At 39.4% G+C, this 27,483-nt stretch overlaps 1 protein-coding gene across 1 annotated transcript in view; it reads left to right on the forward strand.

The window, feature by feature from the left end:
- Positions 1-27,483, forward strand: part of ATAD2B (ATPase family AAA domain containing 2B) — a 149,764-nt gene that overhangs the window by 55,201 nt on the left and 67,080 nt on the right. Inside the window, exons 13-17 of the mRNA XM_045011276.1 lie at positions 2,060-2,148; positions 2,659-2,818; positions 5,669-5,759; positions 11,875-12,186; positions 24,741-24,873. Coding sequence (XP_044867211.1) covers positions 2,060-2,148; positions 2,659-2,818; positions 5,669-5,759; positions 11,875-12,186; positions 24,741-24,873 — 785 coding nt within the window. The remainder of the gene's footprint in view (positions 1-2,059; positions 2,149-2,658; positions 2,819-5,668; positions 5,760-11,874; positions 12,187-24,740; positions 24,874-27,483) is intronic.

The raw sequence follows: 27,483 nt of genomic DNA on the forward strand, positions 1-27,483 counted from the left end.
ACTAGTATCATAGTTGTCGTGGTGGGTGTGGGTAGAAATCACAACAGAATGATTTGAATCATTGACCTGGCGTCTGGCTGGCATATTCAGGGCATATACTATGGTAAAGATTGATTTGAGAATTGTGTTTTTGAGAGTACGCTTCAGACACTTTTTAGTATGACCAATACTTTACTCATTCAGCTAGAGAGGATGATGGAGAGGGGAGAGATTCAGGTAAAACAGCGGAATCCAATCTCTTGCACAAATGCAGGTTTCAGATATAGGTACTTAGTTTAAGCAAATATAATACTGTAGAAAAATACAATGCTTTCTATAATTAAGAGACTTAGACTTTTAATTTCTTAATGTTTTCCAGGTAAGGCTGTGAGGGGCGGGGGAGAGACTTCAGACAATAAAAAGTGCTAGTGGAAAATCAGGAAGTACCTTTTTTACTTAATCTGACTGCAGAGCAAAACAAAAAATTATGCCCTTCATCTCCTCAAAGAGCTTTTAAAATTATTTTGCTTCTAACGTAAAACAAAAACATCAAGTCTGATCTTAAAACTTTCTATTCTTGGAGGATTTGCCATTCTTGTTAAAAATGGGAATATGGTATGACAGAAGGATGAAAGATGCAACTTTCCCAGGAGGACGTAGGGATGCTATTGGTTGTTGATATTGCTTCTCTCAGAAGTTCAGAGCCAGTGGCACTGAAACTCAAGTTTGTCTGATGTGAAGTCACATTCCAATTCCTCCAAAGTTTTCCGTAGTACTTGAGCAAGAAGAGAGAAATGTGGACTGAGTGGATTTTCAGAAGTGATCAGCACTGTCATAACTCTGCCCCAATATTAGGCCAAGGGCTTTTGTAAATTCCACCCTGTATTTCTAATATAAAACACAAGCAAATAAAAAAGATTATGGAGGCTGTCTTCATGACTCATAGAAGAGCATTAAAGGCAAAACAATGCTTTTTTTCTTGCTTTGAATTTTCTCTTTGAGTTGTGTTGTGCTTTTTTTTTTTTTTTTAAATGTAATACTTAACTGTCAGTTAACTATGTTGGAAATACTCTTGCTCAAGTGGAGACTATATGTATATATTTTGGAAATGTTCTACTATTTGAAGAAAAAAAGTCAGAAAGTACCCTTTTTTTACTTAAAGGCTGGCTGTATAGCAAAACAAGAATGATTCCCTTTACTTATTTTCTTAGGAAAAAAGGCCACATTTCTGGACATACAATGCCCATTTCTGAACTTGTTTTTATATCTTTAGATTTGTAAAGATCTACAAACCCAGCAGCTACTAAAACATGACAAACTGATTGTGTTTGTTACACTTGTAAAGTAATAGAAGAATAATCTAGAGTGTTGAGTATAGGTTAAATAAATACTATGATTGCAAGAGTAATTTAGATACTGGAAATGAGGCTCAGAACCTAGCATAAGAAAATGGTTTACAGCAGTAGCAGAAACAGCTTTGTATGAGAGGAAGAAATGTATATCACAAGTTAAATGAATGTATCTGGGGGTCATATTCTTGTTTTACAAGAATGTATTTTAATCCCACCATGTCATTTTTTCTCTCCTGTGCTTTAGTCCCTTGATTTCATTGTTCTGATATTTTATCTCAGTATTATACTTTTTTCTTTGTTATGGTTATTTATTGTAATTTTATATTCTAAAAACCAAAACAAAAAATTCAAAAATAAACATTTAAAACAGTTACAAAAATGTGATCTCCTGCATTGCTCCAGGCATTGAGAATTCAGTCATCTAAATGCAGATTCTCACATTATGAATCAGTGCCACGCTGTTTGGGATTGTTCAAGAGTGCAGGAAAACCATGGCACTGGTGCCATCTTCCTTAGGTAAAGGAAAATACAGTCTAACTTTTTTTGCTTTATTTGTTAAAGTTCAGATTTATTCTCAGACCTGGGTTTAAAAAAGCATCCCAATGCAAGCTTTTAACATACAGCCTGTGGAAGTGTTACCAGCACATAGTGAAGAGAATTTGTTTTTACTCCATTGCAGAAGAAATTGGAATTAACAGCTAATATCCATTCCTGTTTCTACCTACCAGGCATACTTGATGAGACCTGCTATAATCTTCTTTGATGAAATAGATGGTTTGGCCCCAGTTCGTTCTAGTAGACAAGACCAGATTCACAGGTAATGTTTTTAATATACTACTGCGGGTTATGTTTTTATTTTGGTAAATTTAAAATAGCTTTTTTTAAAGCTTCATTTGGATTATTTCTTGGGTTAGATCCTTGCCCCTCCTCTGGCACTTTTACACCAGGTGAAAGATCCAGCGTGGTGTAAAGGGTCACTAAAAGCCCTGTTTATGACTAAGTTATGATTACTCATGCCCATGCAATGCCTTTTCAAGACCACCTTGCAAACTCTGTCTGCAGTGATACTGGACAGTGCTATGACCCCATAGGGCGGCCCGCGGAGGACGGCATAACTTAATTTCGTGAGCTGCAGCTCACGAAAGCTCATGCTAAAATAAATTTGTTAGTCTTTAAGGTGTCACAAATACTCCTGTTCTTTTTGCGGATACAGACTAACACGGCTGCTACTCTGAAACCATAACTTAATTTGACAACCTTGATGGCCTATGATGTAGGAGACCTTGATGATAATTACAAAAAATTGTTTTTGAAAACTTTCTTCTAGCTCTATAGTGTCTACCCTACTTGCCCTCATGGATGGATTGGATAATAGAGGAGAAATTGTCGTAATTGGTGCTACAAACAGACTTGAATCTATAGACCCGGCACTCAGGAGACCTGGTCGTTTTGACAGGGAATTTCTTTTCAACCTGCCTGATCAAAAGGTAAAAGTTACAAAGGGATAATGTAAAAATTTCTAGAGTGAAGTAAGTAGGTATCTCTGAAGATCCGCATATTTGACACAGATCTCTATCAAATAGCATTTGATATGTTTTCAAAAATGGTAACAGTTTGTCCATTGCTAGTCCTTTTTGTTAGTGTGGTATTTATTTATTTGGAAACTATAATTCTTTAGACATCTCAAAGGCACTTACCCTCTTTGCAATATTCAGTTAATAGTACATTTAAAGTTTTAAAAATGTTTTAAAAGTCATTCAAGCAAAAAAAGACATTTTAATGGCTCGGAGATAGGACATATGTTCTTACAACTCAAACAGCTCAACTAAATTTATTGAAATTTCTCCAAAACAATCTATAGCAGCAGACTGAGTAGGCCCTCTTTCCTGTTGTCTCAGGTTTGCAGAAGACTCTCTCCAGGCAAACCATAGCAACAAAGTACAATCTTCCTCTACCTCAGACTCCTCACTGGAAGTGTCAGCTTTCATCTGAGACTAAACATGAGAAATTTCATCACAAAATTAAACATTTTGAGAGTTTAACAAGTTGATAATACACAGCAATTTGCACAGTGTTATATATCTTCAAAGTACTATGCAAACATTAACACTGGACTAACTTTCTGATTCTATTATAGTTATGGTTTCATCCATTTTGACAGAAGTAGCATGGAACTGGACGCAAAGCTCAGAATTCTTGAAATCTGCAAGAGCAAATAATTGTGTTGCAGTTTGCTAGTAGTGAGGGATTTTTAAAACGGCCTCTGTCGCTCCTGTTTGGGGCTCTTATACACAAGCATTTAATATTTTACTAAACCATTCTAAGACACAGTTTCCAAATAGAATCAAATTGGAAAAATAGAAATGCCCACTAGCTAAGCAAAGAGGATTCCTCAGTTCAAAAACTGCTAGCCACGCTCCCCCTTCTTCTTTTTAGGTCCCTTGAAGTCTGTTTGCCAGCTCATAGTCTGTTGCAGTGCCCTACTTCAGTGGCTCTCAACCTTTCCAGACTACTGTACCCCTTTCAGGAATCTGATTTGTCTTACGTACCAACAAGTTTCACCTTGCTTAAAAACATGAAAGTGTCACAGCACACCTACTGAAAAATTGTTTACTTTCTCATTTTACTATATAATTATAAAATAAATCAACTGGAATATAAATATTGTACTTACATTTTACTGTATAATATGTAGAGCAGTGTAAACAAGTCATTATCTATATGAAATTTTAGTTTGTACTGACTTTGCTAGTGCTTTCTATGTAACCTGTTGTAAAACTAGACAACTATCTAGATGAGTTGTCCCCTGGAAGACCTCTGAGTACCCCCAGAGGTACTCGTACCCCTGGTTGAGAGTCACTGCCCTAGTCAGTGTGCTCTGTGCTGTGACATCATAGCTACTGTAATCTCATTGAAGTGTGGAGCTGGCCCAGAGAAGGGACAAGGTAAAGCCCCATGCCTCATTTTTCAAAACCATGCAATGTACTTTTAGAAGTGAAAAATTGGAGACCTTAACTGATCTTTCTCTGGGCTGGCTTCATTCTCCACTGAAGCTCTTTGGTAGTTCTGCTCTGAGTGAGGGGGCATCATAGTGGAGCTGGCGACTCATGACTTTTGGGGACTCGAATAAAAAAGGTAAGCTTGGTGAATTAAGTTTTGAAAGCCCGTCGTCACTTAGTTAGTGAGGGCATCCATCACATATTGAAGTACATAAAACCGTTTTGTTATTTGCAAATTACTTTAAAGTCATTTCAGTAACCCTAGCTGCAAATCTCCAGGCCTACAGATATGTTTGAAATTCTGCATGTCTGGAATGTAGTAATACTGAGCAGTAAAATAAATAAATATTGTGTTTGTGTATCAGCATTTACCTTTTTTTTTTAAAAAGGAAATGTATAAAAAAATCAACATTTATGCAACATTATCACTGTGAATTTAAGCACACACACCTGCAAATTCAGAAAGGTTCCCACTGCAGTTGTAACTTGATCACATTACACTGTAAGCTGTCTGGCGAAATGACTTCATCTTTGTATGGATTTGTACAACGCCTAGCCCAGTGAAGCCCCAATCCTGATCGAGGCTGCTGAGTACTATGATGATATAAATAGGTAACTATATACACCTCTACCCCGATATAACACGAATTCTGATATAACGTGATAAAGCAGTGATCCGAGGGGGCGGGACTGCGTGCTCCGGTAGATCAAAGCAAGTTCAATATAACGCGGTTTCACCTATAATGCGGTAAGATTTTTTTGGCTCCCGAGGACAGCGTTATATCGGGGTAGAGGTGTATGTGGGAAGAAATACACTTAGCTGTCTGCATCATAAAGAAAATTGCATATGTACAAAACAGGAGTTGTAATTTCAGTGTGAACATATTTTTACATTTCTTAGTTTGAGTATTTTATATTCGCAACCACATGTTGCATTAATATATTTTTGATATTGGATTTCATGTGTAGGCTGTTCAAATCAAGTTTTAGTTGATTAGATTGGTTTAGTGTAATACTCATGGAATTTTTCTGTAATAGTAAACTATCTTTGTAAAAGATTAAATACTGAGGCGTTTTATAATGGCAGAAAATCTTAATTGGAAGTATAGTGGTTGCTACTAAGAGAGTCAGCACACACAGGTATTTCCTATGCCACAAAACTTCCTTTCCTCCTGAGAATTTGTGTTGTACTCTTCTACATGTTCCTGTGACATTGTGTTGACGCAATTAGGATAATTATTGACTCCTCTTGAATATGTGACCTAAGTGATTTGAAATATGTTGATTTACTGTTGACTGCTGATTTTACTTGCTAATGCTGAAATACTTCTTTATCAGGCAAGAAAGCACATTTTACAAATTCATACCAGGGACTGGAACCCCAAACTGTCAGATCCTTTCTTGGGGGAGCTAGCTGAAAAATGTGTTGGTGAGTGGTACCATATTAGTGTTATCACATTTAGATGCCTTTTCTTTCTATAAAACTTTTTCTTAAAGCTTGTAAAGTATGTTGAACACTTGCTTCTGAAGTTCTGAACATGCATCAGATGCTTTTTTAAATTTATTTTTCAATTTTATTTTTATTGAAACTTTTTTATACTTTCTACAACCCTTATTTGTAATCAGAAAAATCAGGTATGATTGTATCAGAGGGATTAATATACAGAATAAATACTCAATAATAGTTTGAAGGTAATAATTCAGTAGATAATGTTTTCCTGACATAACCTCCAATGTCCTTTTGTAGGACTAGTGCCGACAAAAATAAAAGCACGTGGGAAGCAGAATCTTTAGGTAAAGATTCCTTTAAAAACTTTACAGATGAGATTGGTTGGCACAGTTTTCTTGCCTTATATGTGGACAAAAATAAATTTTAGTAGTTTTTACTGAATCTCTGCCATGCTCTCTTCAGACAAAGACTTACAAACTAACCACTGGTCCTAAAGCTAAGATATATCCCCCAGAGTCTACTACTGTGTAATATACCCATGTGACAGGCATAGACAAAAAAACTTTCTGTCTGCTAGAATCAGGTACCATGAATATCTTAAATATACCATTGGAGCACTCAGAGACCTGCTGTACTGAATGGGAGGATGGTTGTTCAAGCCAGCTGCTTAAAAGCAGGACAGAAATAAAAACAAATGTTCATGTAGTGAGATTTTTAACCGGGGGCAATAACCCTAAAATACACACCACAACCTCCTCACAACAATTTGTCGTATAAAGCTACATCCTTTGTCAACCATCTGCTCGGGCAAGCATTGAAGTTCTCAGAACAAGGATAATCTCAGATAATTGTTCATTGGGATCCATCATCAAAGAAATAAGAACTTTAAATTGAGCATCAGTCCATTCAGTCAGCTACTGTACATCCGAATTATCCTCTTCATCCACAGGGACAACCATCTTCGAAGCAGCATCCCTCCGCTTTTGATCCACAAAGACCTCAACATCTTCTGGTGAGGAGAAAATAACTATCCAGCAAACTCCAATTTAAGCTTTGCCGGGTATAAGACAGCATGTGCCAAACCCATTTAATGTAAATTCTGCTTGACTTTTACAAAGGCCTGGTGCCACTTAATGGGAGAGGGGGGATATCTGGGATAAAATCCAGTTTTGTTCCTTTGAAAGTTCACCATATTTCTGTCCACCTTGAGAATACAATTACATATTTTAAGATGTTCAGACTGCAAGGACAGCCTTTTGTAGGTTTTACTGCAAGACATTCCTTGTGCTGAAGTAAAACCAGTTGGTTCGGGGGGAAAATTTGTTAATTTTCCAGAATAAGAAATATCCCCAGAATCTGATGTGTCTGGTTCTTGCACCATTCTAATATTATGCACTTGAATTTCTCCTTTCTGTATCTTGGAGCTTTAATGTCTTCCAGCATTTCCAAGATCAGAACATTGTTTCTACTATAAAAAGTCTCTGCATCAGTCACAATAAGGCTAGTTTGTCTCATTTGCCCTGAGATTGCCTCATCATTTTTGTTCATGATGTCACGAACATCTAACCTTTTATTCAGGCTTTCTAGATTCTTTGGAGCCATGCGAACCTGCTTTTTGGTCCTCTTTTCACACTGATGCAGTAGCTATTAGTCTGCTCTTGTTCCCAAGAGTGGACAAAGTTTAAAAAAAAAAACAAAAAAAAACCCCAACCACCACCCCCCAGTCTAGACTCAACAGACTTTTGGTACAGCATTTTTACCTTTACCCTGTTTAGCGAACGTGACAACACCTACAAATACCTGAATCTTAATGAAGAAAACTACCGAAATGCTACAAATATAACTGACCTCTACTGAGAAGCAGTCATGAGAGTGGATACTTGCTTGTTGATGTATACTTCCCATATAACTTATTAAAAAAAAATGACTCTGCTTATTTAATTGTTAAAAAAATAAGACAAACACAACCGGGACTTGTAGGGCAATAGCAGGTTGTTTCCTAAGGCTGGATTTTTGTCACAACTGTCATGGATTTCATGAGTTGATGTCTTAAAAATGACGTGCCATTTGGAGATTTTTGTATCTGGGTTTGTTAAATACTTGAAAAAACTTCTTGGAGTGGCTTGAGGGCTGCACTATTAAACCATGGGCTGCCTGTGAGATTAATAGGATGCAGCAGCTCAGGGAGAGAACTGAAGTGACGTAAAAGACCAGACCTTTGGAGTTTTAGTGGGAATTTTAAATTCCCAAAGCGGCCACAAGATGGGAAACTGAAAAAGCCATGAGCTCAGGAAAATCATATGGTCTTCCTGCAGTTAAGTGTGTGTTAGAGATGGGCGCAAACCAGCCTGAAGTTTGTGACTTGTGCCCATTTCTTGTACATATTTTTGTTTTGAATATTTACCTTCTAGGTAAATGGGTACTCAATTGTCTTATTAACTCAACCTTTTAGAAAGCAAACCATGTTAGCAACAGCAAAGTTCTGAACTCTTCCATCCACCGTCTCTGTTAATCAGGCATATCCTTTCAAAATCTAGGTAGGCCGTTAAAATAATATTAAACAAGGATTATAAAGAAATGCAGCACTGAGTCAAGACACTTCTTAGAAATATTCTATTTCATGTTCATTATCATAATTAAGCAACTTACAAGAAAAAGAGTTAATTTGTTACTAATTGGTTCTTTCTCTCCCATCTTAATACAGTGATGGAGAGAGATGACTGTTTGGGGTTTTTTCACCCCACTGTTGTGAGAAAGCTATGGTGGTATCTTTCACTTCAACCTCATACTGAGTTCTGTGCTGGCATGCTTCCTGTGCAGTGTGCCACAGAATTTGGACCATGATGCTTATGATGATGTTAGGCCAAAATCTTGACCTTATTTGACAAGAAGATCCTACCATTGTCTTGTCATAGAAATAGTTATAACTGGTTTTTGGGGAGGGCATTGGAGAGGAGAGAGTTTGAGGAGAAATCAGTTCCCAAGAGAAAAAACAGGGAAAGATGACGAGCAAGTTTCTGTAAAAGTCTGATGCATGTTTTATAGTAGGCTGTATGGGAGCCTGCTTCCTTACTGTGTTTCTCCCTGAAAGTTGTGCCCAAAACAAAAAAACGCTTGTTTGGTACAATCTGGTGGTGGTAGGGAGCACAGAATGGGCTATTTTAGTTTTGTTCTATCACAAGGAAAGCCAATGATAATTCTGAATTTGGGGTGGGCATAATCTCCTAGATTTTTAAAAAGCAGAAGGAAATGCATTAAAACGTAGTTTTACTACTACAGTGACAATTGGGGATAAAATGAGTTCCTTCAAGGTTAGAGTGAAAAACCATGCTTCATATTCAGCCTTGACAACTTACTTGTGTTCTTACATCTTCTGGCCATGGTATGTATTTGCTTAATACTAAAAAACCTATAATGTTCTGCAAGATATTTTCTTGCAGTTGTCTTGTCAGTCACTCAAATGAGTATACAAGTATGCACAAGAGAATCCTTCAGTAAAAGATGAATTATTACTCTTCAAATGCAGTTGCTTCTGAGAAATAGGGAAATAGAACTGGAGACTAATTGTATATCTGATCACCTGAGAATTTAATTTTCAAAATAGGCCATAGGCTATTATTTCCTAATTTTGCAATTCCATGGAGATGTACAAGCTGTGATTAAAAAGACTGTTTGTAAGGAGTATTATAACATTATTAATAGAAGAACTGGAAAGGACATAGCTTTAGATTTGCTGAGTCTTAATTTGTGTCAGAGATGCTTAAACAGGATTTTTATGATAAAAGGGAGATTAGAGGAGCAATATAACCCTAATGCATGTTTGACCTTAACAATTTTGATTTAGTTTTCCCCAAACTCATTTGTTCAATCTATTGTGCTGTTCTGTCAGCAAATGGACCATTGTGAACTGGTAAAATAATACACAAAGTTAAAAAGGCAAAGCAGCCTTTAGTGTATAACACAAATTCTAACTTACCCAGTACAAGTTAATGCCCTCACCCTGCAAGTAAATTGCCACATGTTAGGGTCTGTCCACATGGATTTAATTGTGAAATTGGGGCCTTAGTACCTGAACAATGAATTCTAATCAGAAGCCACTTAGAATTAGTTAACTGTAAGAAAATAAATGACCGATTTATCCTCTAACAAAATGAGGGACAATAAGATTGCTTGTATCTAATCTGTTTGATTTCACTTGAGCTATGGCTTATTAATGTGAAATTCAAGATAGTTTTTAATTTAACCTGGTACTCAACTATTGTGATTATTTACACAGTTATAACTTTTTACCATTTTACTAGCCATTTTTCCAAAATGGAAAAAGTTTATTCAAAAAAGTTGTGTATGGAATCCAATATTTATGGTACTGTTCTGACTATAATCACATACTTGGACTCACATTCAAATCTTTATGGACAAGTCCTATAGAATTTAATGGGACACCATCAGCTTAAAACCACATTTTCATCTTTAAAATGTTTACCTACTTTTATTACTAGCCCTTAAAATTAATATGACTAAAAAATTAGAAAATGGGGAGATTTAGTCATCCCCCAGTTTGTTTACTGTGTGCATCTGTCAACACTTTATATTGTCATGTTTATTTTTTTGTTGGTGGTGCAGGCCTTGTAAATGAGTGTTTACCAGGGCAGTAGTAGACCTGAAACAAAGTGAGTGGGCTGGTGTGTACACAGTAAGAGAGGGACAAGGCAGGAAGGCAGGCATAAACAACTTCAGTGGTGAGGGTTTTGTGCCTGCTGGAAGACCTTCCTAAACATAGAGAGGAGCAGGAAAACTATGATTTTTTTTTTTCTAAAAAGTGGTCTAAAAAAGTTTGATATACAATTTTAAAGGATGCTTGGCCAATTTTTTAAAAATTGTGGATAGATTCTATAAAAATCAATAAAAATGAGTAGAATTTAATAAATTATATCACTGCTAATTGTATCATTCTGTATGCTGGGTTAAAAACACTATAAAATTTTTCTATAAGAGAATAATCTTGTAATTGGTTTAAAAATTGCTATTCTGTACTTCAGCAGCGGTGAAACAAAATGCACCAAAATATATACATCTGTTGTTATGAAGGATAGATGCATACCAGTATAAGAAATCCAATTGTTTTAGTCCTGAAAGCAGCAAAACTATCAATTAGTACCGCAAAAGACTATTTATAAGTTTTAGGCCTATATAATACAGTTGTATGTATGGCTCTAAATAATGATGATTAAGCAGCTATAGGTTCTAAACAGAAAATAGAATGAATAAAAAACACTACAACAGCATAGTAGATTTTCTGCTATCTTTCGCCATACAACTGGAGTTATAAAATTAAGAAGACAGAGAGTGTGTGTTGTGCTTGTCAGTAATACCTTAGTTTCTTCTAGCAGCTATGAAGAACGAATTAGGTGAGGGAATTTTCCTGTCTACTTATATGCTCTGATTAAGTATTTTTCCTTAATATCCTCCATTTTCTCAGATGCTTTGTGGATATATGTACTTAGTTCCTAAAATTCATCTGGACCATTTGCTGCGTAAAAAAAAAATCACATTTTGTACATAGGCTTCCCTATAACTTTGTACAATTCTGTTTCACACAATTACAGGTGCAACTGATGCATTCATGTATAAAACAAAGACTATAAAGAAGAAAAGGAATAGAGATGACACAAAGCTGGGGGGAAGCTACAGTACAGTCTATAATAAAATCTTGGAAAATATTGATATTGATATATTAATTTCTTGCCATATCACATTGCTGTTTAGGAATACCAGTGGATGCTATTTTGTATTTGCATTTGCCTTTCTTCCATAGGCTATCCACAGTTATCTTTTTTTCTGGTGATCTTTGAGGGTAGTCCAGATAATGGTATCATTGTTTTTTAATAAGGGTTTAACATTTGCTTCTTAAGCTGTAATCAGTTCCTGGGTTAATTTGCACTGGAACAGTACCTGTTCACTGAATGCAGTGTGAAAGAGTCTGTGACAATGAAGTGCAACTGGCTGCTCTTTTATTTTCAAGCTTGTTTATACATATGCAAAATGTTGGTGCTTCTTTATGGAACATATGTATGTTTGTTTTTTTCTACACTAGGGTACTGTGGAGCTGACATAAAAGCACTTTGCACTGAGGCTGCCTTGATTGCCTTGCGACGGCGCTATCCTCAGATTTACGCAAGCAGTCAGAAACTGCAGCTTGATGTTTCTTCAATAGTTCTCAGCGCACAAGATTTTTACCATGCAATGCAGAATATTGTGCCTGCTTCCCAACGTGCCGTGATGTCTTCAGGACATGCACTATCCCTTGTCATAAGGCCGCTGCTGGAAAGAACCTTCAATAACCTCCTGGTGGTTTTACACAAAGTATTTCCCCATGCCGAATTTAGTCAAGGTGACAAAAGAGAAGGTACTTAGTTTTTTTTATTATTATTTTTTATTTTTATTTTTTTGCTCTTAACTATTCTGCTGTAGGTTGGAAAAATTTCAGCATCCTTATCTTACTCCTAGCCTGAAATGTACTGAATCAAGTTTGCACCAGCTTATGCCAGAACTGACTTTGATTTGCTTATTTTACTTGGACATGTAATTAATTGTAATAATAATAATAATTGTAATTTATTAATGTAATGCTGTAGTGTCTAGAAGCCCCAGTCAAGAACCAGAATCTTATTGTGCTAGATGTTGTAAAAACGCAGAACAAAAAGATAACCCCTGCCTCAAAGACCTTACAATCGAAGTTAAGACGAGGCAATAGATGGAGACAGACAATGAAATGCTGTTGGTCAGCGTGATTGGGAGCGGTATGGACACAGCAGTGGCTTGTTGTCCAGTTTTTTGTGGGCATCACGGCAAAAGAGAGTTGTAAAGAGGGATTTGAAGGAGGATCATGAGGTAGCTTAGCCAAAGTTTATGAGGAGCTTCTCCCAAGCATGATGGGCAGCCTGGGAGAAGGCCTGGTAGTGCCTGTTTGAAAATTTAGCAAGTGGTTGATGGAGACTGACATCATGGGCTGACTGGAGGTGGGAGTTAACATTTTGTTAGCAAATGGGAGATAATGGGTAGATTGGGGGATAAATCATGAAGGGCCTGGAAAGTGAAGACAAATAACCTGATTTTCTTCCAGTGCTTGCTTATGTCCATTGCAATGTAGATGTGTGCTCGGCCTATGCAGCACCAGCGGAAATTTTTTCCTTCAGTGGTATCCATCGGGTCGGCTCTGGTGCCCCTTGGAGTTGCACTGGCACTGGTCAGCACTGTTGCACCTTGGTCTCCAGGAAAGGAATCTTCAGAAACTGACGGGGAGGCGGAGTCATACATCTCTCTCAGGAACCTGCACCAGCTGGCACTACCCAACCATAGACCCAAGCCAAGACATCCCACCCATGGCTTGGCCTCCAGGACAGTGGCAGATACCAGTATAGTGGCCTTTCTAGAACCCCTGGGCTTTTCCTCCGATGCAAAGGTCACTTCCAGAAGATCATACTCTGTGGTGTCAGAGTCCAGAACACCTCCACCGCTCCTCTTGGAGTGGGATCCAGGCTCTGGTATCAAGATCGATGCCAAATATCAACACCCGACACCACGAAACTTGTCTAGTGCCAAGGGTGAAGAACAGTGTCCTCTGCCTGTACAAGTGTCGTCCTCTCTGGATGAGGTTGTCGTGGGAGCAGACATAACACCATCCCAGGACAATTATAAGGCGCATCAATAGCTCCTCAAGAAAGTGGCTCAAAACCTGGGTATCCAGGTAGAGGAGATCAGGGAGTCCTCCCATGCCCTGGTGGACATTCAAGAGTGGCATTGTCACTAAACAATGCTATTATGGACCCCATAGTGGCATTATGGCATACCCCGGCATCCCTCCAGCCAACAGCAAAGAAAATGGAAAAGAAATAATTTGTCTCAGCTAAGGGGTGCGAATTCCTTTATACACATCTAGCACAACCTTTGATTGTGTCAGCAGCCAATGAGTGGGGAACGACATCGTCAGCAGGTGCCAAGGCCAAGGATGGCAAAAAATTAGACCTCTTCAGCAAAAAGGTCTATTCAACAGGTGGCCTTCAGCTCCGGATTGCAAATCAGCAAGTGCTCCTGAGCAGGTGTAATTTTAACTCCTGGGACTCTGTGTTGAAATGTAAGGAGCTACTACCACAAGAGTCCAGGCAAGAATTTGCCGCTCTCATGGAGGAAGGCAAATCTGTGGCAAGGTTGTCCCTGCAAGCAGCCTTGGATGCTGTGGACTCTGCAGCTCGATCCATGGCCTCAATGGTGGCAATGCGAAGTTCTGGGCTTCAGTCCTCGGACCTACAGCCTGAGGTTCAACAGTCATCACAGGACCTTGCTTTCGAGGGTACGTCGCTCTTTTCTGAACAGACAGACTCCAAGCTGCACAGTCTAAAGGACTCAAGGGCCATGCTGAAGTCTTTAGGGCTTTATACATGACACCCTTGAGGAAACATGATGATATGCCTCAGTCAGCTCCTCTTTTCTTCCCACCACCCACTGGCAAGACTATAGTAGGAGCAGAGGCTTTAGGATAAGACCTCTGCACCAATCCTGGTCCACACCTGTTTTCTCCCCTCCCGCTGACACTCTGCAGGGTCTAAACAGGCCTTTCAATGGGAAACTCAAGGATGACGTACAAGGACAGAACTGGGATCCAGCTTCCCTAGTTTTTGTGGACTATTTATCCCATTTCTATCAGGCCCGTATTACCTCAGATTTCTGGGTGCTATGCATGATAGCACTGGGATACAACCTTCAGTTTAGTTGTGTGCATCCCCATCTCTCTTTAGAGACCCTTCTATTCCCATTATTTCCTAATTTTGAAAGCCAACAGCGATTTCAGGCTGAGTCCAGACCTGTGAAAGGTCAACAGATTCATGAAGAAGCTAAAATTCCTCATGGTCTCCTTGGTTTCCATCATCCTCTCCCTGGAACCAGGGGACTGGTACACTGCCCATGATTTGAAGGACGCTTACTTCCATATCTCAATTTTTCAGGGATACAGAAAGTTCCTCAGGTTCGCCTTCTTGAGGAGAGGGGGTTCAGGTGTACCCTTACTTCAATGACTGGCTGGTCAAAGGTCAGACCAAGGTCCAGGTGGAGTCCAACATAAAGTTAATACAGTCAACTTTCCAGGATTTAGGTCTGCTAATAAATGTGAGAGAGGTCTACTCTCTCTCCTGGGTTCAAAAGGTAGAGTTCATTAGGGCCATCTGTGACTCAGTTCAAACAAGAGCCTTCATCCCAGAAGCACATTTCCAAGCAATAGGGATGCTTATAGAGAGCCTCAGAAATCACTCCATTATCACAGCAAGAAACTGCATGAAGCTCTTGGGCCACATGACATTATGCACCTACGTGATGCAGCATGCAAGACTTAGGTTCAGACCTCTCCAGCTGTGGATGGCATCTGTATACTCACCAAGCCAACACCACTTAGACACAATCATCACAGTTCCCTCATCAGTGATTGCCTCCCTCCATTGGTGGCTGGATCTGCTGGCAGTGTGTGTAGGAGTTCCATTCTCAAGACCCCAACCATCAGTGTCTCCTGTCACAGTCACTTTGCCGATGGGCTGGGGAGGGCTCACTTGGGGTCCCTCAGAACTCAGGGCCTCTGGTCTCTGGAAGAGTTCGTGTTACACATCAATGCCAGGGAGCTAAGGGCGATTTGCTGGGCCTGTCAGGCATTCCAACCCCAGGTGGCGTGCAGGTGTGTGTTAGTTCTCACAAACTACACAACAGTGATGTTTTATATCAACGAGCAAGAAGGAGTGAGGTCCTTTCACCTGTGCCAGGAAACACTTAGCTTGTGGGAATTCTGCATAGCCCACTCAATCCACCTCGAGGCCTCCTGTCTGCTGGAATCACAGAACAAGCTAGCGGATCACATCAGCACATTGTTCTCCAACCACAAGTGGTCCATCCATCCATATGTTGTGAAAGCCATTTTCCAGAAGTGGGGTAATCGCCAGATAGATCTGTTCGTGATGAAGCACAACAGAAAGTGTCTTCAGTTCTGTTCCTTCCTAGGTCAGAGCCCTGGGTCTCTTGCAGATGACTTCCTCCTTCCTTGGATGGGTCATCTCTTCTATGCCTTTCCTCTCATACACAAGGTTTTGCTGAGGACCAAGCATGAGTCATCCTGATAGCCCCGGGTTGGCCCTGCCAGCACTATTTCACCACATTCCTAGACCCTTGGTGTAAACACCAATCTGTCTACCTCCATTTCCAGACCTGATCTCCCAGGACCACAGCCATCTGCGTCATCTGAACCTTGAGTCCCTCACAGCCTGGAAGCTCCATGATTGAACCCCTCAGAGCTAACATGCTCTGCAGTTCATAAGAACATAGGAATGGCCGTACCGGGTCAGACCAAAGGTCCATCTAGCCCAGTATCTGTCTACCGACAGTGGCCAATGCCAGGTGCCCCAGAGGGAGTGAACCCAACAGGCAATGATCAAGTGATCTCTCTCCTGCCATCCATCTCCATCCTCTGACGAACAGAGGCTAGGGACACCATTCTTACCCATCCTGGCTAATAGCCATTTATGGACTTAGCCACCATGAATTTATCCAGTTCCCTTTTAAACATTGTTATAATTCTAGCCTTCACAACCTCCTCAGGTAAGGAGTTCCACAAGTTGACTGTGCGCTGCGTGAAGAAGAACTTCCTTTTATTTGTTTTAAACCTGTTGCCCATTAATTTCATTTGGTGACCCCTAGTTCTTGTATTATGGGAATAAGTATATAACTTTTCCTTATCCACTTTCTCAACATCACTCATGATTTTATATACCTCTATCATATCCCCCCTTACTCTCCTCTTTTCCAAGCTGAAGAGTCCTAGCCTATTTAATCTTTCCTCATATGGGACCCTCTCCAACCCCCTAATCATTTTAGTTGCCCTTTTCTTAACCTTTTCTAGTGCTAGAATATCTTTTTTGAGGTGAGGAGACCACATCTGTACACAGTATTTATATACGGGCAATAATATATTCTCAGTCTTATTCTCTATCCCCTTTTTAATGATTCCTAACATCCTGTTTGCTTTTTTGCTTTTTTGACTGCCTCTGCACACTGCGTGGACATTTTCAGAGAACTATCCATGACGACTCCAAGATCTTTTTCCTGACTCGTTGTAGCTAAATTAGCCCCCATCATATTGTATGTATAGTTGGGGTTATTTTTTCCAATGTGCATTACTTTACATTTATCCACATTAAATTTCATTTGCCATTTTGTTGCCCAATCACTTAGTTTTGTGAGATCTTTTTGAAGTTCTTCACAATCTGCTTTGGTCTTAACTATCTTGAGTAGTTTATTATCATCTGCAAACTTTGCCACCTCACTGTTTACCCCTTTCTCCAGATCATTTATGAATAAATTGAATAGGATTGGTTCTAGGACTGACCCTTGGGGAACACCACTAGTTACCCCTCTCCATTCTGAGAATTTACCATTAATTCCTACCCTTTGTTCCCTGTCTTTTAACCAGTTCTCAATCCATGAAAGGACCTTCCCTTTTATCCCATGACAGCTTAATTTACTTAAGAGCCTTTGGTGAGAGACCTTGTCAAAGGCTTTCTGGAAATCTAAGTACACTATGTCCACTGGATCCCCCTTGTCCACATGTTTGTTGACCCCTTCAAAGAACTCTAATAGATTAGTAAGACACGATTTCCCTTTACAGAAACCATGTTGACTATTGCTCAAGAGTTTATGTTTTTCTATGTCTCTGACAATTTTATTTTTAACTATTGTTTCGACTAATTTGCCCAGTACCGATGTTAGACTTACCGGTCTGTAATTGCCGGGATCACCTCTAGAGCCCTTTTTAAATATTGGCGTTACATTAGCTAACTTCCAGTCATTGGGTACCGAAGCCGATTTAAAGGACAGGTTACAAACCTTAGTTAATAGTTCCGCAACTTCACATTTGAGTTCTTTCAGAACTCTTGGGTGAATGCCATCTGGTCCCGGTGACTTGTTAATGTTGAGTTTATCAATTAATTCCAAAACCTCCTCTAGTGACACTTCAATCTGTGACAGTTCCTCAGATTTGTCACCTACAAAAGCCAGCTCAGGTTTGGGAATCTCCCTAACATCCTCAGCCGTGAAGACTGAAGCAAAGAATCCATTTAGTTTCTCCACAATGACTTTATCGTCTTTATGAGGAGCTTTTCGGGTGCAGAAGACCCTCCACTGGAGCCACTTACCTGGCAAAGTGGAAAAGGTTCTCAATCTGGTCTACACAGAGGTGTCTCACCTACACAATCAACAGCACCATTCATTCTAGACTATTTACTCCACCTGAAACAACATGGGCTAACCGTGTCATCTATTAGGGTCTATCTGGATGCAATCTCGGCTTTTCACGCATGGGTGAACAGCCATTCTGTGTTCTCAAACTCATCTGTAGTTGGTTTCTTAAGGGTATTGAGAGATTGTACCCTTTGATATGGCAACCAATCCCTCCCTGGAATTTCAGCCTCGTATTGTCAAGACTGACAGGACCTCCATTTGAAACATTGGCAGCATGCTCTCTGCTCTTCCTATCCTGCAATGTGGCCTTCCTGATGGCCATTACTTCTGCCAGAAGGGTCTCAGAGATCCTGGCTATCACTTTAGAACCACGTTACACGGTATTCTTCAAGGAGAAGGTCCAGTTGCTTCCACATCCAGCCTTCCTTCCAAAGGTGGTTTCACAGTTCCATAGTAACCAGGATATCTTCCTACTGGTCTTCTATCCGAAACTGCATGCCAACAGAGAGGATCAGAGGCTCTACTTGCTGGATGTCAGATGTGCACTAGCTTTCTACATAGAAAGGACTAAATCATTTTGGAAATCTATTCAACTATTTGTGGCCATTGCATACAGGGTGGTGAAAGGTCTTCCAATCTCAGCCCAGAGAATTTCATCATGGATCACTTCCTGTATCCACACATGCTAGGATCTGTCAAAGGTTCGTACCTTGACACCACGTTCTACCAGGGCCCAAGCATCTTCGGCAGCATCTGTGGCACAAGTTCCTATGCAGGACATTTATAACGCGGCAAAGTGGTCATCATTTCATACTTTCACATCTCACTCTGCCATTGCCCAACAGGCTAGAGACGATATGGCCAAGCAGTAATACAATCAGCTTGCCAATAAACTCTGAACCTTCCACTTGCACAACTGCTTGGGAGTCACCTACATTGGAATAGACATGAGCAAGCACTTGAAGAAGAAAAAATGGTACTAACCTTCTGTAACTGTTGTTCTTCAAGATGTTGCTTATGTCCATTCCAACCCCCTCCACCCTGCTCTGCCAGAGTTAGCTGGCAAGAAAGGGGGGCTGCAGGTTGGTGGGATCCTTTATACCAGCGCTATGAGCACGTGACCTCAGGGAGCATCAGAGCTGACATGATGGATACCACTTGAGGAAGAGCTTTCCAGCGGCAGTGCTTGCGGCAAGAGCACACCAACATTGGAATGGACATGAGCAACACATATTGAAGAATAGTAGTTACAGAAGGTAACTGGTTTTTTTTGTGCATTAGAGAAGGTGGAGCCAGTGGAAGGATTCAAAGAAAAGGGTAATATGGTCAAAATGACAGGCTAGGAAAATGATCTTTGCAGCAGGATTTTGAATGGCTGTGAGTCGGGCAAACAGCATTTTGAATGGATGTGAGTGGTTGCATTTGTCAAGGCCAGAGAAAAGGATGTTTCAGTAACTGAGACACAAGATGATGAGCACCTGCACAAGAATTTTAGCTGTGTGCATGTATAGGATAGGGCATGTCTTAGAGATGTTGTGGGGAAAGAGGGTATGGCTGTACAGCGCTGCCGCGGGAGCGCTTTGAAGTGCGAGTGTGGTCGCGGCGCCAGCGCTGGGAGAGAGCTCTCCCAGCGCTACAGGTACTCCACCTCCCCGAGGGGATTAGCTTACAGCGCTGGGAGCCGCACTCCCGGCGCTGGGGCACTGTTTACACTGGTTCTTTACAGCGCTGTAACTTGCTGCGCTCAGGGGTGTGTTTTTTCACACCCCTGAGCGAGAAAGTTGCAGCGCTGTAAAGCGCCAGTGTAGCCAAGGCCAGAGTCTGCAAGATTTAAACAGACAGGATATGAGGATCTAGAGAGGTCTGAGTCAAAGATGAATCCAGGTTATGGGCCTGAATGATGGAGCATATGGTGTTGCTGTTCATAGTAATTTAGAAAGGAGGTCAGAGAGTAAGGGGGATGGCTTAGGTGGGGAAAGATTAGGAGTTCTATTTAATCTATGTTGAACTTGAGCAGACGTGATATCCACAAGGAAATGCCAGAGAAACAGGCTGAGATTTTAGTTTGGACAGGAGACATATCTGGAGTAGAGAGAGAGAGAAGATGAATTTGTGTTTGCAAATGAGATTACTATTGAGGGGATGGGATACAGCTATGTCAAAGCAACTCTGGCAGCTCCTGGCCCTGGTGCTGAGTCTCTGCTGTCTGGGAAGGGATATACTGCTGAGAGGTAGAGCTCCCCGGTCATGCTTCCCATTGTTGGTGAAGGAGAGAGTCCAGGCTGCAAAGAAGGGTCTGTGGCAGTGCCTGGTCAAGTGCTTAGTTATGTTTAAGCAGTGACCCAGGTCATTTCTTGGGAAGTTAGTTACTGGCAGGAGTAGTTGAGAATTTCAGCCCTTCTTCTTTGCTTACTTTAACATATGCTTAGTACTTTTTAGTGTTAGTACAGAATCTGAAAAGGCTCATGGTAATATATTTACACTTTATGAATGGATGTGGATAAACCAAGATGCAGAGAAGTAATGACTTGCACAATGTCACAAAGCAAGTCAGTGACAGAGCCATGAATCCTTGAGTTCTGACTTCTAGTTCCCTACTCTAGAGCAGTCTCTGGCTTGAATTACTTAAATTTTTCTCCAGAGGTTCCTTAACAAACCCAGTTGTTAACCTCCAGGAAATACCACCTTAGAAGCCATTTGTTATTGACCTTGTTAAGAGAAAAGCATTGCTCTTTTTGTCATGTTTTTTCAAAGTCGGTGTGCTGTTGCCTTTGCTCTAGTGCTGGTACTTTCCATGCAGTCAATGACAAAAAGTTTGTTCTAAAGATTCTTTTATGCTTATGGTTAAATGGTCTATATATTTGTTTGTTTTCCTTCCTACTGATCTTTCCTTATTTTTACCAAAGAGAGTTTGGAAGTTTTCATTGAGGCTGAGTATTAGTCATAAACAGTTAGAATCATAGCAAAGTAGGGCTGGTAGGGACCTCAAGAAGTTACCAATTCTAGTGTCCTGCACTGAGGCAGGACTAAGTGAACCTAGACCATCCTGGACAGGTGTTTGTCGAGCATGTTCTTAAAAACATCCAGTGATGGGAATTCCACAAACTCCCTCAGCAGCCTGTTCCAGAGTGTAAGTAAGAAAGTTATTCCTAATATCTAACCTAAATCATCCTTGTTGTAGATTAAGCCGATTACTTCTTCTCTAGGACATGGAGAACAATTAATCACCATTCTCTTTTATAATACCATTCTCTTTTTTATTTATATATTTTTGAAGATTATCAGGTATCTCCTCAGTTTTCTTTTCTCTAGACTAAATCTGCCCATTTTTTTAACCTTTCCTGAGAGGACAGGTTTTCTAAACCATTTATCATTTTGTTGCTCTCCTCTGGGCTGTCTCCAATTTGTCCATATCTTTCCCAAAAGTGTGGCACCCAGAATTGGACACAGAACTCCAGCAGAGGTCTGTCTAGTGCTGAGTAGAGGAGGACAGTTACCTCCCATGTCTTACATTTGACCCTCGTGGGGTGCCAGGCTTTAGCCTGAGCCTGAACATCTACAATGCAATTTAACAGTCCAATAGCCCGAGCCTATGAGCCTGAGTCAGCTGATGGGCCAGCCACGGGTGTTTAATTGCAGTGTAGACATACCCTAAAATCAACATATATCATGTCTATTTCTTTACCCCATCCACTAGGCCAGTAACCCTGTCAAAGAAGGAAATTAGGTTGCTTTGGCAAGATTTGTTCTTGACATATCCATGCTGGCTACTCATAACTCTAGTATCTTCTAGGTGCTTGCAAATTGATTGTTTAATAATTTGTTGCAGTATCTCTCCAGGTATGAAAGTTAGGCTGACTGATCTATAATTCCCTGTGTGTTCTTTGCTACCCTTTTAAAAGATGGGTACTGTGTTCCCTTCACCAGTTCTCTGGGACATCATCTGTCTTCCATTGAGTTATTGAAGATAATTGCCAATGGTTCTGAGATTACTTCAGCTAGTTCCTTAATTACCCTAGGATGATTTTCATCAGGCCTTGCCTTCTTGAATACATCAAACATATCTAAACATTCTTTAACCTGTTTTTCCCTATTTTGGGTTGCGTTCCTTCACCATTGAAGTTAATATTGTGTTGAGTATCTGGTCAGTATTGGATGAAAACCAAGATCCACTTCAGTTTAGGCTTAAACAGTTTCTCTTAACCTTTATTTTGTATGTTTTAGGACAATGCTATTATTACCTATACATTACATATACAGGCAGAAAAATATAAGGCAAGAAAGTTAATTGATCAAGTTACCTCCCCTAGGATCAGGCTGACTCTCTTCAAATTTCTGGTCTTTGCTGTTTTCTTTTCTGTGTCATCTCTACTCTTCTTTTTAAGCACCTGTCTTTTATCCCTTGTTCTGTAGCTTTGTGCAGACTCAGTTTACCAAGTTACCTCATCTGTGTACCTATCTAATTAAAACATTATCATGCATAAATCACAATAACTAGCCTAAACTAATAGATTTTTGTTTATCTTGCTAAAACTTGCTTTCATCTGTCCACTTCTGTCATCCATTCTCAGCTTTCAATCCAGTTGGTTCTATCCAGTTCTTATCTTAAAATAGTTATCCTTCTTATTGGTCTGTTTTTGTTGGCTGGGATTTTTGGCTTGTCTTGTTGGTTGGGGAGGCACATCTGAAGCCGCCTTGGCACGCTGCTTTACCCTATTTGCACAGATCAAAGATTTTACAACTAAGACATGCAAACCAGGTTTCATGGTTTACACAACCCTGAAGCTGTTTGAGTTAATTTCTGAAATGCTATATCAGCAGAGACAGATTCAAAATGCACATTCCTTTACAGTCTTATTATAATGTGTGTGTGTGTGTGTGTGTGTGTATATAATACTAATTTCTCTAACATAATTCATTACAAGTTTTCTAAAATACTATTAACCATTTTAACAAAATTGGCATTAAACATTTCAGCTTCTTTGATGTCATCAATTAGTACTCTTTGCCCACTAAGTGCCGGACCTGTGCTCTCCTTTGTCATTCTCTTGTTCCTAATGTATTTAAAGAACCTCCTCTTCTTGTCTTTTATGTCCCTCGCAAGTTGTAACTTATGTTGTGCCTTAGCCATTCTGATTTTGTCCCTACATTCTAATGCTAGTCTTTTGTACTCCACCTGAGCACTTTGTCCATATTTCCATTTTTGTAGGATTCCTTTTTGATTTACAGGTCATTTAAGAGCTCCTGATGGAGCCATATTGGCAGCTTACTATTCTTCCTGTCTTTCTTTTGCATCAGGATGGTTTGCAGTTGTGCCTTTAATGTAGTCTCCTTGAGAAACTCCAGCTCGCCTGACCTCCTTTTTCCCTTAGATTTTCATCTCATGGAACCTTACCTACTAATTCTGAGTTTGTTAAAATCTGCTTTTTTGAAGTCCATTGTCCTTATTCTGTTGCTCTGATTCCTTCCTTTACTTAGAATCATGAAATATGGCATTTCATGATCACTTTCACCCAAATTGCTTTCCACCCTCAGATTCGTAACCAATTCCTCCCAGAGCCATGCCACAATTTGGCCATGCCTGGTATAGATAATATTTAGTCCTGCCATGAGTGCAGGGGACTGGACTAAATGATCTCTCGAGGGCCCTTCAAGTCCTACAATATTATGATTCTACGTTTAATAGTTTTAAATATTTGTGCTCATATGCCACATTCCAGTTGATTGTTAGCATAAGTAAGTGATATCTAGAATTTTTTTTCTCTCTGCGGGTTTGAATTACAGCTACATGGTATATGCTTACCAGTTTAATTCCAACCCAGCAATGTTGGTTTTCGCTTTGTCATCCCTGTTTATCTTGAATTAATTTGGAATGTAGATTTCCAGTCATGCTGAATCTTCTACCAAATGACTTTTCTGATTGGCTTCATGTGCTCAGGGTTTTTCAGTCTACTTTCTTGCATAGTCTTTCTTCTCTGTTGTATTCAGTCTTTTCCTTTCATTTAAGAAGCTCTGTATAAAAGATAGTTAAATTCAGTAGCTGAGAATGACTTGTTATTGAAGGAATCAAAATAGATTAAGACCCCAGGATATGAAAACAAAGTTGACTTGAACTGACATTGACCATTTTGATATTCTTTATCAAATTTGTGTGTGGTAGAAAGCAGTTCTCCATTTCCAAACACAAGTTGTCCACTTTATCACTAGGAAAAATATTGAAATATGAAGTATACTTCTGAAATTTGGTGGGCTTATTTATTTTGCACAATTATGCATAGTCAGTAAGTAAGTTCAAATCAATAACATAAACAATGAATGAATCTGGCAGCAAAATATATCAAGAAAAGCAGCATGTTGTAATGAGTTAAACCAGCAATTTTATTTATTGTAATACACAACTTATTTTTGTATCTTTATGGTTATGAAAATGGCACGTTGCTTGATGGTAAAAGGGCATTTGAATTTCTGACTAAACTCTGTATTTTAACACTTTCTGGGTAGTATTGGTTACTAAAATCACATGTAGTAATTTCTTAGACATACCTTCTGATATTTAGACATATTCTTCCCACTTCATGTAGTATGTATTAAACTTTTTTTAACCAAGAAACGTCCAATGTCTTTTTGTTTGTTGAAGTGTACCAAGAGGTGACAGACCTCTGACATTAATAAACATCTCATTTTGAACAGACACACCAAGTCTAATATTAGACGATAGTGAAGATGAAAATGCTTCATCAATTTTTGAGACAGGCTGTCACTCAGGATCACCAAAGAAACAATTGTCAGCTGCTATACATAAACCCTACCTTCATTTTACAATGTGAGTATATTCATTTAGCTGTGAAATTCATAGGAGATCTGAAATTCTAAGGTCATACTCTGATATTTTGCACTTAGAGTTCAAAGAAAGGGTTTATAAAGGTGCTTCATGGCAACATCCTTATATTTATATCTAAATGTGTTTAAAATACCGGGATATGTTTATCGAGAGATTTCTGTGTTGAAGCCTTTATGAGCAATTTTCCAAGCCATTCACACTCCTATGAAGTAGTAAGAGTGAATAACTGTGAGCTGGTTCTGTCCCCATTTAAACCTCTTTTGCATGCTGAACTCTATTTAGCTTGAGAGTTCTCCGTAGTTTAACTACAATCTTTTAAATGTTTTATAATCACTTTGTGGTATTACAAACAGCATATGGGTATTCGAGAGTAGTGTTTGGCCTTTGGTACATAGCATTTTAAGAATGTAATTTCCATGCTTAGCCCCTGGGATATTTTTGAGACATTTGCTGTGGAGATTATAAACCTGAATCTCCAGCTGTTTTAGTAAGGAAGCAAAAATGCTGGTGTATTTTGAGAAATAATGTGTGCAATATATTGGCTGCTTTTTTTTTTTAAACCGAGAAGTACTATTGAGCGTCAGTGGACCAATAGCAGTTGCAATAAACGTATATAATATTTAAATCTGATATTACAAATTAATTTGTTTCAGGTCAAATTTCCTTGTATTCCAAAAAGCCTCCTCTTAATTTTTTCCTCACTTTGTGTGTTCTTAACTGCTTTTCTAAGGAAAGTTGCAGAGACATTGTAGGTTAGAATTTGTGTATTAAATTTGGATGAAACACAACTGTTTATATTAAGATGGATGCAGCAACGAAAACCTAGAAATGTTAATTTTAATATGAATTGGTTAGATTAATGTTTTGTATAGATTCTGTTGATGCCTATTTCACTAAGGAAAATGTGAGGCCAGTAAAGGGCACTGTTTAGTAGAGCCATCTTGTGGAAGAAAGAAAATTTTTATTTCTGAACAGTGATGCTTTAATAGTATTTGCAGTAACATGAACTTAAAAATAACTGATTAGCTTAAAATAAAAATCTTGCTGTTTCCCTGAAGGTACATTTTCAAGGACTGTAGGCCCAAAATTCAGGTTTCGGTTGAAACAAAAAAAGAAACGTGTACACATATAACTAATTTTTAAATTTCATTATACTTTTTTTTTTTTTTTGGTGGATGGATTTATGACCTTCCCCATCAGATTTGTAAAGCAAAAGACAAGTTTTGTGCATAATGCATGACAACTAGAAAGTGACTGACCCAAAACGTAAACAAAGTAAAACTGAGCAATCTAGTTTCACTCTTGAAGCTGAATGAATTTTAAAGAGTAAACAGAGTAATAAAGAGAAAATTAAATTAATTTTAAAATTTAGCTTTCAAATCAAGGTAATATTAATGTTTTAAACCCCATCCTCCTGATACCTGGCTAGAATCCTTTAAGATTTTTGCCCTTTAACAAAAATATAAAGTAATTTGATAGACTCACATTTGCAACCTTTAAAGGAGTGAGTATTCCCAGCTGGAAGCTTATTAGTAAGACGTGTGCAATATTAATACTAGATTAGATACTAGACCCTAAATCAGTAAAGTGCTTCAGCATTTTCATAAATCCTTTTAAATCAATGGGACTTAAGAACATGCTTAAAGTTAAGTACCTTCTTAAGTGCTTTGCTGAATCTTGGGGTCTTGGCAGTTAGAAATGCATTGGCATGAAATAAACAGCCTCTGTGCAATATTTTTAATTCTGAAAACTAATAAGTCAATTTCACTTTGTTCTTAGAGCTGACAAAGAGCTTACTTACATAATTTTATATCCTCACCTACTATCACCTAAAAAACCCCAGAAAATAAACAGCAAAACTTGCTTTTAGACAGCTGACAGGTACTTAGACAATATTTTTCATCCTTCATTTTGGTCTTTTGTGGGCTGCTAAAAAGTAACCTTTGTTAGCTAACGCCTTGCTACACACATGACTAAAGCTAGATGTTTATATCCACATCCGAGCCGCAATCCACAAAAATTGTCCATGGATATCCGCAGATTTGCAGGGTTCTACTAACAGCTGCACAGGTCACTGCACAGCAGTGACACAGGGCTGTGCCAAGCCCCCAATCTCCTATTGCCCCCCACGAACCTCCTGCCCCACCTCCTGTTCCACCCCTGCCATATCTCCTTCTCTGCTCCAGGCAGGGAGGGTACAATTCTGGGCCCTCCTATGGAACGCTGCCCTTCCAGTGCGGGGTTCAGACACCCCTATGCAGCTGTGGCAGATCTAACGCACACAGACCCGGCCAGGACAGACAGCGGCAACAACTACTCTCTCCACAACACTTGCGGTTGCTGCCTGCTAGTTTAAAGTACAACTACGCCTCTTTCAGAATGGTGCTTGGCTCACTCCCTTCTGGGAGTTGTAGTTTACCTCCTCTGTTTGAGCAAGCTGGGGACTAGAACTCGCAGAATTCCCAGCAGACTATTGCCGCATATCACAGCCTGCTGGTGGATGGTTCAGAGAGCCGAGCTGGAGCCTGAGAGCTGGGTGACAGCTGCTCTGTTTGGGTGAGTGTGTGGTGGAGAGCTCTGCACAGATACAAA

Source organism: Mauremys mutica, chromosome 3 (genome assembly GCF_020497125.1).
Source record: "Mauremys mutica isolate MM-2020 ecotype Southern chromosome 3, ASM2049712v1, whole genome shotgun sequence".
In the NCBI taxonomy this organism is placed as follows: domain Eukaryota; kingdom Metazoa; phylum Chordata; order Testudines; family Geoemydidae; genus Mauremys; species Mauremys mutica.